The 12,545-nt window shown below is 42.6% G+C and overlaps 1 protein-coding gene across 2 annotated transcripts in view; it reads right to left on the reverse strand.

Annotated features, from left to right (window-relative positions):
- Positions 1 to 12,545, reverse strand: part of ube2o (ubiquitin-conjugating enzyme E2O) — a 44,073-nt gene that overhangs the window by 2,169 nt on the left and 29,359 nt on the right. For both annotated transcript variants that reach the window (XM_005736261.2, XM_013911646.1), the window contains exons 4-20: positions 10,680 to 10,777; positions 10,500 to 10,563; positions 9,600 to 9,743; positions 8,983 to 9,092; positions 8,677 to 8,827; positions 8,318 to 8,375; positions 7,768 to 7,927; positions 6,458 to 6,613; positions 5,785 to 5,939; positions 5,329 to 5,441; positions 5,074 to 5,202; positions 4,506 to 4,595; positions 4,108 to 4,426; positions 2,877 to 3,247; positions 2,616 to 2,796; positions 1,656 to 1,792; positions 567 to 770 (exon numbers count right to left, since the gene is read on the reverse strand). In XM_005736261.2, coding sequence (XP_005736318.1) covers positions 567 to 770; positions 1,656 to 1,792; positions 2,616 to 2,796; positions 2,877 to 3,247; positions 4,108 to 4,426; positions 4,506 to 4,595; positions 5,074 to 5,202; positions 5,329 to 5,441; positions 5,785 to 5,939; positions 6,458 to 6,613; positions 7,768 to 7,927; positions 8,318 to 8,375; positions 8,677 to 8,827; positions 8,983 to 9,092; positions 9,600 to 9,743; positions 10,500 to 10,563; positions 10,680 to 10,777 — 2,640 coding nt within the window. The remainder of the gene's footprint in view (positions 1 to 566; positions 771 to 1,655; positions 1,793 to 2,615; positions 2,797 to 2,876; positions 3,248 to 4,107; positions 4,427 to 4,505; positions 4,596 to 5,073; positions 5,203 to 5,328; positions 5,442 to 5,784; positions 5,940 to 6,457; positions 6,614 to 7,767; positions 7,928 to 8,317; positions 8,376 to 8,676; positions 8,828 to 8,982; positions 9,093 to 9,599; positions 9,744 to 10,499; positions 10,564 to 10,679; positions 10,778 to 12,545) is intronic.

Raw genomic sequence — 12,545 nt, forward strand, 5'->3', positions numbered from 1 at the left:
TTCTTTTCATTAAAGGTGAAAGAAATGTGTGTTATTCTCCGTGTCTCCAGCTATCTTGTCTCCCTCTTCTCTTCCCTGAGCCTGGTTCTGTAGGAGGTTTCTTCCTGTTAAAAGGGAGTTTTTCCTTCCCCCTCTTGCCAAGAGTCATATATCCACCCTGAAACCCAAACCACTCTAATCATCCATAGTGGTTGAATCAGCCACACTGAAGCAACAGTGGAAAAAAACAAAACAAAAAACCAACCTACTACAATCAGGAAAATCTGAAATGTGACACCTCGTACATCAGACACACCAGAAAGACTCTACTGACTGCCAAGTCCAATTAATTTAAAAGTTTAAACTGGTTTAACAAAAACACTTCAGGGTGATCAACTGAATCCTTCAGGCTGAAGTTTGGAGAAACACACTTCACTGATGTTGTTTATGATTGGGTGATGAAGAAGAGGGACAGATTGGTGAACACCGTACTGCAGTGACCTGATAAAAGTCCACTGAGAATACTCTGAATCATGTGCTCGGGCTACAAAGACCATCTTGACGCTGTCCACACCTCCGGCACTCACCTTGCCTATCCAGGTGCCCAGCAGGCTGACGCAGACCTTGCCGTTGTCGTAGAGGTTGGGATTGAGGCGGCCGCTGCACTGGGACAGGTATCGAAACAGAGGCGGCACAGCTGGGTAGATGTTAGGCAGCTGGATGTCAAACAGGAACACACCGTCCTCGTAGGGCGTACGAGTCGGCCCTTTGATCAGAGCCGAGAACAGGTCCTGTGGTGGAGCGACAAAAGAAAAGTACAACATGTTTGATGTTGTAATCTAAAGGAGGCCGATGTTCAGGCGTCTGCAGGAGAATACGTATGAGATAGCAGAACAAAGTACAGCGCAGCAGACGTAAGAGTAAAGCCTGGCTGCTTCTGCCTTTCATTCCCTGTAATTTTTTAAATATTTATTCTTTTATTAATACTTTTAAACCTCATGCTGGCATTTGGGTTTGAAAAAGGCCCATTAGTGATCATGAGGCTTTTAAGAACTAGCAATTTCATTTTATGCTGTCAAAACGACTTTTTCCAACTTAAAAATGTAAGTTGTGTAAAAGGAATGAAAATATTTTCTGCACATTTGTGGCCTTGAATCTCTGCTGAAGGCATTTTTTTAATACAGCGGAGAAAAACAAAGGCTTTTGAATTACTACATATCTACAAATGGTTAATTTCACCTAAATATGAAGGTGGTGGTAAATTTGTGTCCTTGTTTAGTGTCTTTTAGTAAATCTACAGATTTTCCAGCATTAAATGAAACCGTCCAAATTTGGAGCATGTTACTAAAGAAGAATAATCTGTTTAATGATTAGGATCATTTCCTGCTCCATATTTTTACTCTTTGACTCCACTACACTAGCTTTGCATAACCTACAGTTCAAAATAATCCTCAGCTTTTACGCAACCTTCAACTCAACTCTTCAATTAATCTACACTGTAAACAAGACAATTTAGCTCCTCCCCTTTTAAGCCTTCAGACACGCTCACAAACTTTCTGTTTCCGAGAAGAAACCAAAGGTGGAAAATCAGGAAAAGCAGAAAAGTTTAAATCTGAAAAATGACAATGAAAGCATGCACTGCTTTACTTTCCCGGCATTAATGACAGGAAACCCACCATGCGGTCCTCAAAGGTTTTGACCATGATGCCATCAGGCAGCGATGTCGCTAGCAGAGCCATTTCCTTCCTCACCGTGCTGAAGAACTTCTTCGCCTCCGCAGGCTGGAACTCCATTTTCTTAAACGAGTGAGTTTCTGTGAGAGACAGAAAGGAGGACAGCGATGAATGATGACTGAACACGACCACAGTAAGAAAGAAATCTAACTTATCTTATCTATCTTAACTGAGCATTCAGTACACAAAACGATGCGTTCACAGGTGCGACTGTGTTAGTGAAAACCATGCAGGGAAAAAATAAATCCTAAAGCAGCAGATCAGGCTGATGGTGATCTGACCCACTTCTGACACGACGTGTATATTTATTGTATTTGCCGTTCATCCTCTGTCCTCCTGAACGATCTGCAGGTCTCTACTGGACTTACAGGTTCAGCTACACCGATGATGTAAACCACCCGATTGTGCCCATAAACCATATAAAGCAAACATGGACTCAACATCTGTGTTTTGGCCGCAGCTGTGTTTGTGTTTTGGAGCCAAAATTGACCATATTTGGATGAGGGGGCGGGGTGTTTAGTTATCAGCTACGGCGAGTTTGGGAAACCATCCGCAGAGGCCATAACAGTTTTCCTGCAGGCTGTAAATAAACTTCTGTTGTCTCTATTTTTGAAGCCAGCTTAAAGGAAGTGCACTTTTTTAACATTTCAAGTTTCATTTTTCAGCTCTGGAGAAAAACCAACAGCAACATCTCAGCGCATTTATGTGGTTTGTCAGTACTTTTTCTTTGTAAAGTTAACAGACAGAAATTCCTGCCTCAGACAGTCGAGCAAGGTTCAGTAAAGATCAAGACACTGGAAAAATAAAACCAAAGGAGATCTGGAGGAGGATAGATGGTGTAAAACAAAGACAACAAGCGTGGGGGGGGAAGAGAGTCACAGGTTACACATCTGAATGTCTTACCTGGTGCCCACTCTAGCACCGAGAACACCTCCCCCTTGGCACTGGTAAATGTCACACCGGGTTTGCCGCCGCTCTGCTGGCACAGTACCGGCGTGTCACTGAGAATCTCACTGGGCCACTCCTGCTGACCTACGGGTGTCTGCGCCTCCTGCTGGGGCTTTTCATCTCCAGCTCTCTCTGCCTGTAACGCAGCGACAGGTAAGACGCGGTCTAATGAGCGGAGATATCTAAACGAGGTAAGAGCAAAATGATTGTACACACCTGTTTAACACCCGCCTCCATCCCTGCTCCCACACTCCCCACTGCCTCCACCACAGCTTCCATCTTCTCCTCCTCCACGATGGCCACGTTGTCCAGAGTCTTCCTCAGGTTTTCCTGGAGCTTCTTGATATCGTCTAGGAAGCGTTTCTCCTTGGTCGGTTTTTCTTGGGTCGTCGGCGTCACCGAACTCGCCACGTTAGTCGTGGAAGCGGGTTCGACGGAGGTCGGGGAGGTTGGGGAGCCACCGGTCCAGAGCTGCTCCACAGTCATGTTCTTCAAGCTCTCCAGGATCTTCAGCGCCTCTTTCAACTCCCTGAAGCCCCGAGAGGCTCCATCCTTACCGGGTTTCTCCGCTCCGTTCACAGCTCCTCCTGCAGCGGTTCAGACACAAGCCGACAAAATGACCACAAAAGCAGTTTACAGCAAAAGACAAACGGTTTCTTTGATGCGAAAGCACCGTGTGATTTTGATTATTGACTGCATCAAATATTTTTATTGTTTTTGCTCCATTTGACTTATTTTTATTTTTTTATAAGGGGTTTAAATATATTGTTTTATATACACAAACTAGTCAAAATAAATACAAATAAATCCATAAAATGTGGTCAACAAATTCCACCAAAATACCAGAAACGACGTCACATTATATATTTTTTAATATCTTCACTCTTTGCATGAAAAACATCCACGAGTCTTCAGTTTATAGGTTAATTTCATTTTTTTTAAACAGCCAGGTATCATAGTTTTTAGCATCCAGTATTCAAAAAAGAAGAAAATTTGAACATGTTGAGGGTTATTTTCAGATTAATAAACAAACATGCTCATCTAACAAGTATTTAAGGCAGCAGGACGGTGGATGAGTCATAGTGAACTACAACTAGAGGCGAGAAATATAATATAGGAAAATGCCATCAAGATAAATACTGAGATGTTTTGCAGAATTTTAGAGCAGCGTGTGACTGGAATACATAATACTTGCCTAAAGACATGAACTGCACTATAAAGTTTGATGGCAGATGTATCTGAGAGCTCATATACCAACATCTGTTGGTTTCTTGTTTCTCTGTGGTTCGTCACATGGTCCATTTAATGGCTGACTGGTTACAGCTCCATCCAGCTGCAACCAGCAGCTTTTTTCTGCAGCTGTTGATGACAGCTGTCTGAAATAAGCTCGTAAGACCAGACTAATATTTTTTTTTTGTGGATGAAACTTCTTCCAATGAGTTCCTACCTCCACCAGAAGCAGGACTCGCCATAGACGCTTCGCCCTCCTCTCCTGAGACTCCTTTGGTGGGGCTGGTAACCCCGGCTTTGCTGCCCTCCTGCGGTGGGATGATGAATGTCGTGGAGCCAGTGGGCGTCGGGGTCGGCGTCGCAGTATCCGTGGCATCCGCGTTGTTCACGTGGCTGTCGTCCTCTGGGGTCAGACCGTTGTCTGTCTCCCAGCTGTCGCTCTCGTCCTCCCACTCCTCGGTCGACAGAACGCTGCTCGTTTCTTCCACTGAGTCGTAGTCCGTCTCCTCGATCTCCGATTCCACGTTGTAGAGGTGCTGCAAGAGCGATCGGGGGTCAGAAACAAACGTTTCACCTGCGATTACGCAGACATCACAATGAGCTTCAATTGCTTACCTGTGGCAGGACAATGGTCCTCGAATTGTCTGCCCACACCACCTCTACTTTGCTGCTTACATCCACCCTGTACACCTGACCGACTGACGTCTGAAAGGAGGCAAATATAGGGACGATTATCAGCAACAATACAATATGAAGACTAAGAGGGAGAAAAGTGCAGCAGCTAGTGTGTGAAGTACTGCCTAAAAAGCCTTTTTAGGATTTGATATTGACTTTTCCCCACGGAGAGGTGCAAAAGAAGCAAACTGTTTCGAGGCTGGGAATCAGTAGAGGTTCACTCCATGTAAAAATAACCCAAATCTGAAAAGAAATTTCCACCTGACCTCCTCAGAATCAGCCGTTACGATTTTTCTGTATAACAACTTGATGAATGAAGCCCTGAAGGCCCTCAACTTACAAAGAAGGTGGGCTTAACATGTGGACTTGATTTGTCTGGATTTGAGTTCTCATAACCTTTACAGTCCAGGAGAAAGACACGCGTCATTTTCATGACTCTTAAAAAAAACAAAAAAACAAAACGAAACTGAGTGTTTCGTGTGTTGGGCGGTCGGTCGCATCACTTTACCTCATTTTCACAGTCGTTCTGTCCGTTTTCCGAGTTCCATATTCTGATGACGATGTCGGTCGTGCGGAAGTGAAAGTCCGGATGATCAGCGATGTCGTAGACACTGACATCCTCCTCCAAACCGATGACCTAAACAACACAGAAACAAACGTTTATGGCCTGTTTCTCCTCGTACCTCTGTCGCCCACAAACATTCAAACATTGATCGTTTTCACAAGCTTTAAATCACAATCGCTGTTTTTCCTCCTGACTGACCTCCACGTCGTCACTGGTGGAGTTGAGTTTGATCCATTTCACCACACACGTTCTGCCTTTGTGATCGCCAGACTGGATCATGCCGTACACCCCGGGGTCCTGCAGCGCTTGGGCTGAGGTGAGCACACAATGCATAGCTTAGAGATCAAAGTAAACTCTGTAAAACACAAATATCTGTACTTTTTGGATTCCCGTTTTAAAGAATATTATGATGTGAAGTTAACCTCTATGGATTCTACATAAAAACATTTTCATTTGCCGAATGGCACTACCGTACATGGCTGTAACATCACCATTGTGATGTAAATCCCGGTGTATTCAGGCCATTTTACAGAGACGCTTTGGCACAGTTACAGAAAATGACCTACATACTGCAGGTACTAAGTGGCAGAGAGGCCCATACACAAAAATACCCACCAATCTGAGATCAAATCTGAGATAAAAGCTTTTCCTTACGTCGTTTATCTACTACAAAGTCGCCGGGGCAAAACTCGTGGCTGTCCAGGTGCTGGATGGGGTAGAGGTCGTTCGATCGGATCCCCTTCTCCACCCGGCCGTCCTTCCACATCACATCAGCCGTGGTATTCGTGGATACGACTTCCACTGCCACTCTGCAAAAAAAAAAGAAAAAAAAGAAAAAGATAGCAGAGACCTCAATCTTCTCTCCGATTTCTCAGTTTTCCTCAGATGACTTTTATCCTGCTTCACTGCCATCCGTCTGGTCCTGCTGCATCCATTGTGATAACAGTGTGCAGTACAAAAGTGGAACACTCTTACACTTAACCTCAAATGCAGCGTGTGAGCCGAGTATGAGTGTGTCTGTGTGGTTGAGGAAATGACACCATCACTGAAAGACTTGACGAATCGAGTCGCAAACCCTTAGACAAATGAGAGCTGGATGGACAGACATGCAGTCAAAGCGAGAGATGGCAGGTCTTTCCGAGAAAGCAGCTGCAAATTTAACAGGAACAGGTGTCATTCCCACGTCTCTTACAGACAACTCTAAAAACATAAACAGTGGACTGCTAAGTTCCTAAACAGCCAGAAGAGCTGCTCGAACTCTGGTGACAAACAGAAGAAACTAGATGGAATTTACTCTCGTGTGCCGGCGTTTGTGATTTTAACCCACCGGTCTCCGGGCTTGAATTCGCGGGAGAACTTTGTCCTCTTCTTCTTGTGCTTCCTCTTCAGGTTGCGGATGGAGAGCGGGATGCTCTTCTTGCGGTTGGTTCCCAGACCGCCGCTCTGAGAGGAGGCTGTGGAGCTCGCTGATGACGTTAAAGAGCTGCAGCGAGGGAAACAAGTTCTTTATGCAAAAGCAATTTTCTGTGTATTAAGCATGCAAAAACTCATTTTTCCCCTCAGTCAGGCTGTGCAGTATTAGGTTTACTGAGTGATGTCTTTGGTCTGAACTGTAATAAAATGATGAGAAACAATGTGGGTCCAGTGTTGAACAATAAATTTATGCGCTCAACACATACAGGAAACATTTTAGACACAACTGTGCAACAAATCCCACATTTATGAAGCTTTTAAGCTCCACGTGATGTTGAAGTCACATTTAGAGCAGTTTTTCCCGCTCAAATTTCCACTTTGGACTGTGTTTTCATATCTTTGTGGGGACATAATTGACATAATGCTTTTTCTAGCCACTTAGCCTAAACCTACCCATAACCTTATTGCAACCCTGACACTGAAACCACATTTTGAGTCTCAAAATGCCTTCAAACTCGTGGGACCTGGATTTTGTCCCCATAAGGGCTGTTGGTCCCACGAGCATAGTAAACTTACAATTTTTGGTCCCCACAAAGATATGTAAACACACACACACACACACACACACACGTACACACACACGCGACTGATTTTAATTAACAAGCAGCTCAGCTGTATTAATGATGTACACTAAACCTAAACATCTGCCGGGCATCTCAGCTGATTAATTACAATAAGCAGAATAATTAATTTCTGACATAACAGAAAGCTGACTTTTTATTTCCTAATGCAAAAAAAAAACAACCTCTAATCTAACTGAACCACTCACGAGGATCATCACAAATATATATTAAAAGCGTTTCCTACTGTCAACCTAATTCTCCTCCATTTAGTTTTAGACCAAAATGGTAAGCCCTCACTTATGTTTTCAAAGAAATTAAATATTACACGAATTAACTATGAATTTTTAAATTATTAACATCTACAAAGAAGCGGTTTGTATAGATGTTTGTTTTAAAAGCACAGAAATAAAAGATTCATTCAAACATGCCTTACATTATAAATGATACTTTTCTTATTATTAAAGGAAACCGACAAGGATTCTTAAATTTGAATAAAAATGACTCAAAGCTATAATAAATTATATTAGAGCATTTTAGAATTGCTTATAGATAAATTAGACAGCTAAATGTTTTTGTAAAGGGTAATAACTAGGACCCTGACCTGGTGTCGTCGGTTTCCTCTGCAGCCTCGTCATCAGCGTCCTGCTCGCCGTGTTCAGCCGAGGCGTCGTTCTGCGAGTCTGGAGCGTTCTGAACGGAAACCGCGGGACCGTTGTTGTTGTTGGGATGATTCGAGTCGGTCTGTTCAGATCTGTGCTCGCCTACAGGGAGAAACAAAGTAAAAAAATAAATAAATTTTAAAAAGGATTATTTACATTAATCCAGTCAAAAGGAAAAATCATCAAAATTCTATTTGAGAAAGAATTTAATTAGCAACAAAGAAGTTATGGTTCTGTAAACCAGGTGAGGCTCTATAGTACAAAACCTAGTTATTTATATACGCTAGCATTGTATATAAGAGCCACTGGAAATAAACAATATAAGGAGGTGGGGAGATTATAGACTCAAGAATATTCTCCTTAAAAAAATGTTTTTTTAAATTAAAAGGGACTGAATCCTTCCACCTCTTAAAGTTCTCTGAATCTGATCTCTTTTTGATACATGCTGTATTACTGGGTGTGTGTTTTATGATCTTCTGGATGTTTTGGCACCTTGTAATTCGGCGTTCTCTGTCTTCTTCCCAGAATCCTTCTTGAACATCCTTTTCAACTGCGCACACACACACGCACACACACACACACACACACACACACAAGCAGTGAGATAGAGCAAAGGCTTGAAGATGATCAAAGAGTGTTTTCAGGTGCTATCAGTCCTTCTAACACTGAGTGTTAACAAACATTCGAGAGCAACACTCTGAAAATACACCAGCATCAGAGATCGTCCCCGCTCTTGTGTAAAGCAGCTGGTTTAAGGTGCTAATGTGCTCCTCTGGGGAAAAAATAGCTCTTTACAGAAGGAAACAACCAATTAAGAACACATGAAAAGACCAGTGCAAGTTTATCCACACCTTTCTGGCAACAGGGTCTTCAGGCAAAACAGGGGCGCCCTCAGGTCCATCACAGGTGATGCGTGTGGCATCACCTTTGGCCGGGAATACGTAGAGGGCCCTCTCTCCCAGCTGCCTCTGGGTGTGGTCGTAGTAGCCCAGACGCCTCACCCTAAATCCAAACGGGAGAATGACTTTAACTTAAAATCTAAACGATATCAATACACGATGCAAACTGCACCCAATAAGCAACGGTAACAAGAGCAGCTTGTGTACGGAGGCAGACGTAGCTGCAGTGGGCACGTGTGGATGAGTCACTGCACTGACCTGCAGAGGTTTTCCTGTGTGATGGTGGAGGCAGGCGGATAAACGCTGTCAGAACCTTTGGGCGAGTAGCTCTTGGTGATCCACGTCACTTTCAGCTCCACCACCTTCACCTGAAGGAAGCAAGATGACATCCAAGTGAGTGTTTACATTCATGAAGAAGTACATTTACACATAAACTCCAATTCATTAAAAACAACTGAACGTGTTAATTAAAAGAATATTGTTCCAGCTGCCTGAATTCATCTCTCGAGTGATCGCTAGCTTTCGCTGTAAAAGTAAATAAACATTTTAATTACAAAAAAAATCACCAAAAGGCTTAAATTAAGATAAATAATTCACTTAATGGTTTTACTGTTTCTTCCCATTTTTTTTAGAAAGGGCCCCAGGTGGTCCAACAGCTGTTGGTGTGATTAAAATCAAAGAGCATTTTCTTATTTTATACAGAAGGGAAGAATTCAAAATGTTCATCCAAAGATTTTATTTAAATTCAGTCGCTTATTATTCAAACGAGAAAAGTTTCAAGGCATAACAAACTCTTATAATAACCAACGAACCCTAAACGAGTTGCTTTCCATCTCACATAATGTGGCTGCTGCATAAAAGAAAAGATTGCATACCTCTTCTACCACCACCCTGAACTTGCACTTCCTGCTGAGCACAGGTTTGACCCCTGACAGCCACTGGACATTGGAGAAAACTTTGGCGGGACCAATCAGGACCTGTCCCGGGTAAAAGCCGTACGCCTCGTCAAAGAACAGACCCTGGATCCCAAAAACAACAAGAACGTCACAAAACCAAGAAGTGAGAGCGCAACATAACAAAGATACAAGTACATGTATGAAGCTTCATCAGTGTAACTTTTATTAAACACACAATGCCAAGTACATTTTTAATTTGTTTTTCTTGAAGCTGCACAAAACCGTGAGGAAAGAAAAAAAAGTCAGCAATGGGATGAATGATCTATACTTCATAATGATGCTCATCAGGGAAAGACTAAAACTTTGGGCCTCTGAAAGCGCAGACCCTCTCATCCTCATCATCTTTCCTGGAAATGCCAGCATTAGTATGTGCTGCTTTTATGTGTGCTTCTTTTATCTCAAACATAACCCTCCACAGAGCAGTTTGGACCTGCGGCACCTTCGTGTCAGAGTAAGCCCGGGATTAAATCTGAAGTTATCTACTAAGCCTAAAATCCTGCTCCATAGTACAGGCTCCTGGACACCTGAAGCTGAGGACTGATCCTCAAATAACAGCGAGCACCAGAAGAAATAAAATACAAAGACGGGAGCAGCACGAGTGGAGAGGGACAGCATTATCAGAGCATGTTCAAACTTAATTTTAACAATTTCACACACACACAAAAAAAGAAAAAAAAGAAAAAAAGAAAATGGTGAACAGACAGCTGTCACTTAAATTTCAGCCTCTGTGGGGGCTATGACCTCTGAGCAGCAGCCGGGACAACACACGAACAAAGCGAATGTACCTGAAGTGACAGATCAGAGCCGGTGGCTACGTACCGAATCACTGACGTGTGGACAGACATCATAAAGCTTGGCACCGTCTTCCACGCTCATGGAGCACCTGGAGGGAGCGAGACGAGACATTCACTGGATGTGGCACCGATCGACGTACGTTCACGCGATCCAACAGACCGTCACATGGTCACAGTACACACTGCCTGCACACGCACGCTTTACCTGGCTCCATTGGACAGCTTGAGGATGATGTGATTGGTCAGGTCGTACACTTTCCCCAGCCAGAAGTCGTAGGCGATGTAGTCGCCGTACATGAAAGACTGAAAGCAACAACAGCAGGAGCACATCAGCTTCACACTGTGTCAGAGAATTAACTTATGAAGGGCTTTTTCTTCTCGACTCGACTACATTCTGCTCCTCGGTGTAACCTGACTGCTTAAGAGAAACTGAATATAGTAAATGTATCTAAAATCCAACAATATGAGGACAACTTTGGATAACAACATCCAATTACATCATTTTGTGTCCATCGTTTACTCAAACGTAACAAAAGGTGCATTTAATCCTCTTAATGACTGATGCCAGAAATGATCTTTAGAGTAGTTTCCATCCACATTTGTTGATATTCATCTGGGTTTTCCTGCACATACAAACATTTGTCTTCCACCAAAGATGTTCTGGCCTTTCAATAAAGGAAAAATCACTTTTAAAACGTGCTTTCAATCCCTTTAAATTTCCTTAAGATAGGGTTTAATTTACTCAACAATTACTCATAAAAACAAGAAAAACATTCTTTTAAATCAATGAAAACCTCTGGGCAGCTGTGGCATAAACCTTACATTGGTTAGTGGTCTTATAAACTTGAAAAACACTGTATATTTGGACCAATCAGAGTTAAATGTATGGTCACCCCCCTCAAAGGCACAGTTTGAGGTAACGAAATCTGATTTAAATGTCGAAGTATTAGAATTTATTTCTGCCCTTCAGTGCTTAAATTTCTGCAATGTGCACAACAAACGTGCACGGACGGTGACCTTTTTAAGAAGATCGCCTCGTTAGCACTTGTTGTGGGAAGTGAGTGACTCTCTGCTGTCCCTGTGAGGTGCAGCTGACAGGACAGCAGTGATTATGTTACTGAAATCAGCTGTAAGGTTTGTAGACGAATCCAACAGTCGGTAAAACAGCTACAGGAGTGCTGTGCACCGCATTTGATCTCAGAAAAGGAAATAAAGACTAAACCCATGCAGTGCTGTGAAAGCATCTGTGTGTGAGAGCAAAGGCTAGTTAGCAGCTATGAGCCAGATTCACACTGCGAGTTCCAGCTTTGCGTTTTCCATTCAGTTTAACATCAGTTTGTTTCCAGAGCTGGTTTGCTCCTGTCGGCCTGTTTAAAAATGTTTCCTTTTAATGCCGTTTCTATTCATGTGTGTGTGTTTTCTTATTAATACGTTACAGGTCGTATTAGGAAGATGCTAAAATGTAAGATGCTTAGAACAGCAGAGATACTGTAGAGATACTCCACTCTAAGAAGGTCAAATGTCAAACTTTTACACCACTGTTTCCATCAGGTCGGACGCGTGGATGAATCTGACTGAAGACTAAAACTAAACACACTTCCTGCATTTTTATTATAAAAAGATTTGTAGGTGCATAAAATGCTTTTAATAATAATAATAATAAAAAAAAATTTGCACACACATACCGGTTAGTGTGAAGAAGAGCTTTTTTCTTACTCCTCAAATGCGGCTGATGTAAAACACATTTAAGGTAGTCGTGCATGCTTTATATCTTTATGTGTTACATAATTCAAAGGTGTGTAAACATCACGCGAGAGGTCTCAAACAGGACTTTTATTTCACTGATCTCAGCATTTCCACTTTCACTGTTGTAAATAAATTCAGTCCGATTTCTACTTCCTGAGACTGGAGCTCTTGCTCTTTTTAATTTCTCCCAGCTAACTGGGATTAGTCAAACCTAGGGCTGCTCAATTAATCGAATTTTAATCACGATTACGATCTGGGCTTTCAACGATCATTAAAAATGACTGAGCCGATTATTAGCCCCTCCCTCATTTATCCGCGACACCTT

Source organism: Pundamilia nyererei, unplaced genomic scaffold (assembly GCF_000239375.1).
Source record: "Pundamilia nyererei isolate P.nyererei 1_Seehausen unplaced genomic scaffold, PunNye1.0 scaffold00068, whole genome shotgun sequence".
In the NCBI taxonomy this organism is placed as follows: Eukaryota; Metazoa; Chordata; class Actinopteri; order Cichliformes; family Cichlidae; genus Pundamilia; species Pundamilia nyererei.